The 6,126-nt window shown below is 45.7% G+C and overlaps 1 protein-coding gene across 1 annotated transcript in view; it reads left to right on the top strand.

Annotated features, from left to right (window-relative positions):
• Positions 1–1,864: 1,864 nt before the first annotated feature.
• The window catches only part of arhgap23a (Rho GTPase activating protein 23a), a 45,011-nt gene continuing 40,749 nt past the window's right edge, over positions 1,865–6,126 (top strand). Inside the window, exon 1 of the mRNA XM_058048809.2 lies at positions 1,865–2,212. Within this exon, the coding sequence (XP_057904792.2) occupies positions 2,204–2,212 (9 nt within the window). The 5' untranslated portion in view covers positions 1,865–2,203. The remainder of the gene's footprint in view (positions 2,213–6,126) is intronic.

Genomic DNA, 6,126 nt, shown 5'->3' with positions numbered 1-6,126 from the left:
GCTTCCACGTCAGTACAAAAATACGTTTATTTTTTGCTAGAATATAAACACCATCTTTCAGTTTTACCACCAAGTGTTTGAATAGTGTCCTATTGTAATACGGTTATTTCTACGTGTTGAATAAATACTTTCACTGTAAGCAATCCTGTGTCCAGCAACTCGTAAATCATATAAAAATATATAAAATATGTAACAACACAAAAAACAAATATATATAATTGAAACATATCGAAACGATCACGCTTGTGTCCATGTGTTATCCACAGGTATCCATCATATTTAGATCGATCTGCCCACCGATGGAGACCATATTGTTGTCATGTTCCCTTTGAACCAGCAGAGGGCGTCGTTTGCCTGCAGTTGAGTGAGTGACCGAGTAGTAGTAGTAGTAGTAGTAGTAGGACTACTAATAGTAGTAGCAGCAGGGAGTTGTGTGCCAACGTGTTACTCACAGTGTATGTATAGACTTGTTGATACTCGGGCATTGATTAGTATGTTAGAAAACACTAAAATATCCCAAATACTGGAGGTATAATTTAATTAAAATGCATAATTTGGATCAATGTACAATATTATGTATCTTTTTTAATTCGTTATACTCATTTTAATTCATAATTTAATTAAAAACATGACATATCTGTAGATATCCTTATATTTCTGCAATTAATAAATAGTATACATTTTGTGTGTAGAAATATCAATTGAAGTCGCCGTTTCATAACATTAGGATGATGTTTTTTATTATCGTATACTCTATAACGGGGTGTTGCAAGAAAAACAGCACAGCACTCCTGTCATTTATAGGATCTTTGACTAGTGTGTGGAATATATTTTTAGAAACAGCAGGGCTTTCCTGTAACATAGAGGATCTTTGACTAGAGTTTTTGTAGTTGGTACTTAAAAAAAGCAGGGAACTCCTGTCATATAGAGAATCTTTGACTGGCGTTTTGTCATAGATTCTTAAAAACAGCAAAGCACTTTTTTATGAAGAAAATCTTTCACTCGTGTTTTTGGTTACATAGATGATCTTTGACTAACAAAGCAGAGCAGAGGCTGTGGAGGATGGAGGATCTTGGACTATTCTTTTTGCAGTAGATTCCTACGAACAGCAGAGCAGTCCTGTCCTATAGAGGATCTTTGGTTTTTGCAGTAGATTTCCAAAAGCTGCAGCTCATTCTTAATTTCATGGAGGATCAGCAGAGCGCTCCTCTCGAATAGAGGATCTTTGACTAGGCCTTGGATGCGTACTGCACCTGTAAACTCCTGTGGAATGCCAATGGGGGCGTTTTAGGAGGAGTGTCATCCGTGGGCGGGGCACCAGTCAGGGGTGTGGTAGTGAAGAGTGAAACGGGAAAAGTTTGGGGGGGGGGTCCACGTCAGTCTTCCTGGTTGTGGTCTTCCTGTTGTTGTGCGCTGGAAGCGAGAGAGGATGTGCTTTTCCCTCCGGCTGCCTAAGAATGCCCGGGCCTCCAGGATTGTTCCTCTGTGCACAAAAGAAGACTACATGTCCCAACATGCCCCCCGCCCCCACCCATAAATAATAAGGGGTGGGGTTGTTTAACCCGCCAGCCAATGGCGTTGTGCCTGGTGAGCTGTGGTTGCTGTCGCCAATGGCAACAGAGGTTTTTAGGGAAGCATGAGCCGGACAGCTGGCCGGGGGGCTTTTAAGGGGGGGGCAAGGAGTAACATGCCCCCACCCCTCCTCTTGTAAGAGGCAGCCAATCACATTGAAGCCACCCTTTTTGCTGCTCGCCTCTGACTGGCTCAGTGCGGCCCTCTGCAGCGGGAGGGAGGGGGGAGGGGTGATGGAAAGAGAGGAGGGAAGTGGGGGGGGGTGGAAGGGGAGGGGCCAGCTTACACAGTCAGAGCTTGAGGACGGAGAGCGGGAGTCTATTTTGCATCCGTTATCAAGGAGATAGGCGAGGGACCCCCTCCTTCATCCTCCACGCCCTTTTTGGAGGAGCAGGGCAGACCAAGAGGAGGTGCTGTGTGAGGAGGTGAGAAGCTCCAAGGAGGGGCGCCGTCATGCCTGTGCAGGGTCGCACGGCAGAGGCCGTGTGCTGCCAGGCTGCTGCCTCGCCTCTGTGAAGGGAAGCCGGATCACGTTGCCGCTGTTGGGAATACTGGAGCGCCGCAAGCCCCCCAGGAGTGGACGAGTCAGCCATGACCGGGAGCAGGAGGAGGGAGGAGGCTCGCTGAAAGCATGGAGCAGGTAAGGATGCGCCGGGAGGAAGGATGATCATCCCTGGAGGCGGGTGGGCTCCGTGTCAAGGGCTCTTTAGGTGTAGAGCATCCCCGGGAGGGGTGACACTCCCTCGTCCCCTCATGGCCTCATCATTGGGGGGCAACACGCTTCACTTCATAGCAACAGGGGACCGCTGGGAAGGTGTGCTCACCTGACAGCATCCTTGTTATCCTCGCCTCAGCATCCGGTACCTGTAGGTGGCTTCAGGCAGGATGCCGGACCACTAGCGTCCACCCCACCCCACCACTCCCTGCCGCCCTTTCCCCCTCGTCCCACTTCCGTCTCCGAGCATCTTGCATCTTGATTACCTCACCCACCCGCCGTCATCCCGCCATCCCTCCATCCCTCCGAGAGCGAATGAGGAGGGTGACGCCACAGCACAAGCCTTCATTTAGGTGAATAATACATGTGGTGCCCACCCGCCCGACTTGCTCAGGTGACCACAGCTAACATCCCCACCCTGAGGAGAGGTGATGTCATCAGTGCTGCCAGCCAGACACTACAGCATGTACTTACTGTATGTGTATCACAGTATACTGTTGTATACTATACACTACATGTCTTACATGTATCATAGTGTACTATTGTACAGTGTGCAGTACATGTCTTATATGTACATGTATCACAGTATACTATTGTATACTATACACTACATGTCTTATATGTATGTGTATCATAGGATACTGTTGGATAGTATGCAGTACATGTCTTATATGTACGTGTCTCACTGTATACTATTGTATACTATGCAGTACATGTCTTATATGTACCTGTATCACTGTTTACTATTGTATACTATACACTACGTACATGTCTTATATGTACGTGTATCACTGTATACTATTGTATACTATACACTACATGTCTTATATGTACGTGTATCATAGTATACTGTTGGATAGTTTGCAGTACATGTCTTATATGTACATGTATCATAGTGTACTATTGTATAGTATGCATGTATCATAGTATACTACTATTGTATAGTATGCAGTACATGTATTCCATGTACATGTATCATAGTATACTATTGTATAGTATGCAGTACATGTTTTACATGTACATGTATCATAGTATACTATCGTATAGTATGCAGTACATGTTCTACAAGTATCATAGTATACTATTGTACAGTATGCAGTACATGTCTTGCAGACCTGTACATGTACATAAATGTACACGTCAACAATTGTGTTACTACGAATATTTCCAAGTACACGTTAATAATTCCAACAAGGCGCTCCCGTCATATAGAGGATCTTTGGCTAGCTTTTTTGCAGTTGGTGCTTAAATACGGCATAACTCTCCTGTCATTTACAGGATCTTTGACTATAGTTGTTGGTACTGCAAAACGGAGTAGCACTCTTGTTATATAGAGGATCTTTGACTGTGTTTTTTGCTGTCAGTCTTTAAAAACAGCAGAGTGCTCCTCTCATTAAGAGGATCTTTGACTAATGTTTTTATAGTCGGTACTTAAAAACAACACTGTTATACATAGAGGATCTTTGAGACGCACTCGTGTTTTATAAAGGATCTTTGTGCTTTCCAACAGAGCAGCACTCCTGTTTAGGAAAGGATCTATGCCACTGCAAACCGCATCTATGAGAATAATATTGTTAAATGAAAAACTTTCAATCCAAAGTGAGCATTCTTGTCCTTCTGAAGGCGGAATCTTTGTCTTGGGTGTACCTAATGTTGTGGCCATGCGTGTACAAAAACTCTCGTCATTGATGGATGGATTGACTTTATGCTAGCAGATAAATGTAGCTTTGAATGTACATAAGGACTATGTGTATACACACGGGGGAGTTTGCGTTCATAACTTTATTTAAATGTGTCTATCTTACACAATAACACACAGGAAACACATAAACACATAGTGTGTGTGTGTGTGTGTGTGTGTGTGTGTAAGTTGCTGACAAGGCTCCGTGTCATTGGACTAGAGAAAATAATGACGTAAAGTCCAAATATGATTATGTCGCTTCCTGTTGGGTCATGTGACCGAGGATTATTGTTGTTTAGCAGCCAGGCCGTCCAGCCTTATCTTCGCCTTGTGTTTCCCTCGCCTTGCCCCCCCCCCCCTTTGTGTCAGCCAGCGTGCATCTGCAGTGACATCACTGTAAACAGTAACCATGCACAACCTACGCCTGCTTTGTTTTGTTTACATGTGTCGCTAAGTCCAGCTAGCGCCATATTAGCCAGCTAATAGTTCCTACTTGCGTTGAATGCTTCCAAACTTTGGAGTTTGACTCTCCATCGCCGTATGATGCAACACAAGACCTCATTCTTGCAAGCGTCAAAAGATGGCGGCGTGTTTGGCTTTTTTGGTGACCTCAGAAATGAGACGCTTGTACGGCAGTTTAGAATATCACATCCACCTAAGAAAGGTGGATTTTGAGCATGGAACATGTTACCATGTTGTCATCTTGGTGAAATAGTTGCTGTTGTCTTGGAGTGAATGGTGATGGACTGTCATTTGATGTTCAGGAGACTGTAGCGTCTATGCTAAGCTAGCTAGCAGGGCGCTGACGGAATTAGGGCCAGGACCTCTTTCTGTCCCAACCGTGGACAGCGTCGTCCCTCACATTCAATCGGCCCCACGCTGGAAAAGAGCGGGATAAAAAGGAGCCGGCATCGCCTGCCCCCCCCAGGGAAGATCAGAACGTCACGCTCCGTTTGGGTCATCAGCGCTTTTCGGTCAATAGTCATTAAGGTCGACCTGGGCGGGGCCGCCTGCTCTCTGTTGGCAGAGTCTGCTGACCGCATCCATCAGGAGAGAGATTCTCTTTGCTTTAACGGAGGAGCCTTTTGTTGTGACCAGTCTTTGTAGATTAATCATAATATTAAATTTAATTATTGCTATGTCAGCTATTTGCTTTTCCGGACCGCTTAGAACAATCAAACTCACAGCTTCCATCTTTGTGGATGATGTATTTTAAGATGCGTAGTGAAGCCTGCACATTGAAAAGCAAGACATGATAGATTTTCTCTTTTTTCGGTGAAATCTTTTTGCTTCCAGGGACACATTTTGGAAGCGGGGACTTTTTCATCCCGACAGGTCAATGAAAGGAGCGGCCTAAAAGGGCACCATAAGGATGATGTAACGTGTTTATTTATACCCCCTGAATGGCTACTCTGCATTATACTGCAGTGTGTGCATGACTGAGCCGGTTGTCGTGCACGTACAAGTGAAAGTGTGCACGAGAGGCTCCTATTGGCTTACACACGGCTCAGCCACATGGGAATGCCAACAAGTGTGTAAAGATAAATGAAAAGAATGTGTGTGTGTGTGTGTGTGAGTGAGTGCCGCATGGTGGAACAGGTGGTCTAATCTGACGCCCCACCCACCCCAGGACACCATGGTAGCCCCCCCCCCCCCCCCCACCCCTCCGAGGGCCCCCCACAACTTCCAAGCCTCACATCTTTGGACTCTTAGGAATGTCTTCCTGCTTTGTTGCGAGCAGCCGAGCCTGAAAGAAGCAACGTTGTCAACATCTTCACTGTACTAATTGGACAAAAGTCTTGGGTCACCCTACTCCTACTCCCCCGCCCCCTCCAAAACCATTTATTCATCCTTATCATTGGAGTTGGGGCTTAAGTCTTCATTTTAGCTACTAGCGGTGTCCACTTTGCTGCGTTGAACGTGGGATGCGTGCATTGCGTGTGAAGTGCGTGTGTAGAGTGTCCGTGTTCTTAATATGCAAGCAAAGGCCGATTGGTGGATGCCTGCCGGCGCACAATGGGCAGATTGTCCCGGGACAGAAAGTAGGACACCCGTCTCCAGGAAGTAAACAGCTCCCGTTCTATCTCGGGGAAGACTACTCTCAGTAGTAGTCAGCATGGACTTTTTATTTTTTTAATGAACATGATGAATGTGTGTG

The sequence above is a fragment of the Doryrhamphus excisus genome, linkage group LG16, assembly GCF_037039965.1.
Source record: "Doryrhamphus excisus strain RoL-2023G ecotype Guam linkage group LG16, RoL_Dexc_Guam_v1.1, whole genome shotgun sequence".
NCBI classification, from domain to species: domain Eukaryota; kingdom Metazoa; phylum Chordata; class Actinopteri; order Syngnathiformes; family Syngnathidae; genus Doryrhamphus; species Doryrhamphus excisus.
The sequence above is the reverse complement of the archived record's forward strand: the minus strand, read 5'-3'. Positions and strand labels throughout refer to the sequence as shown.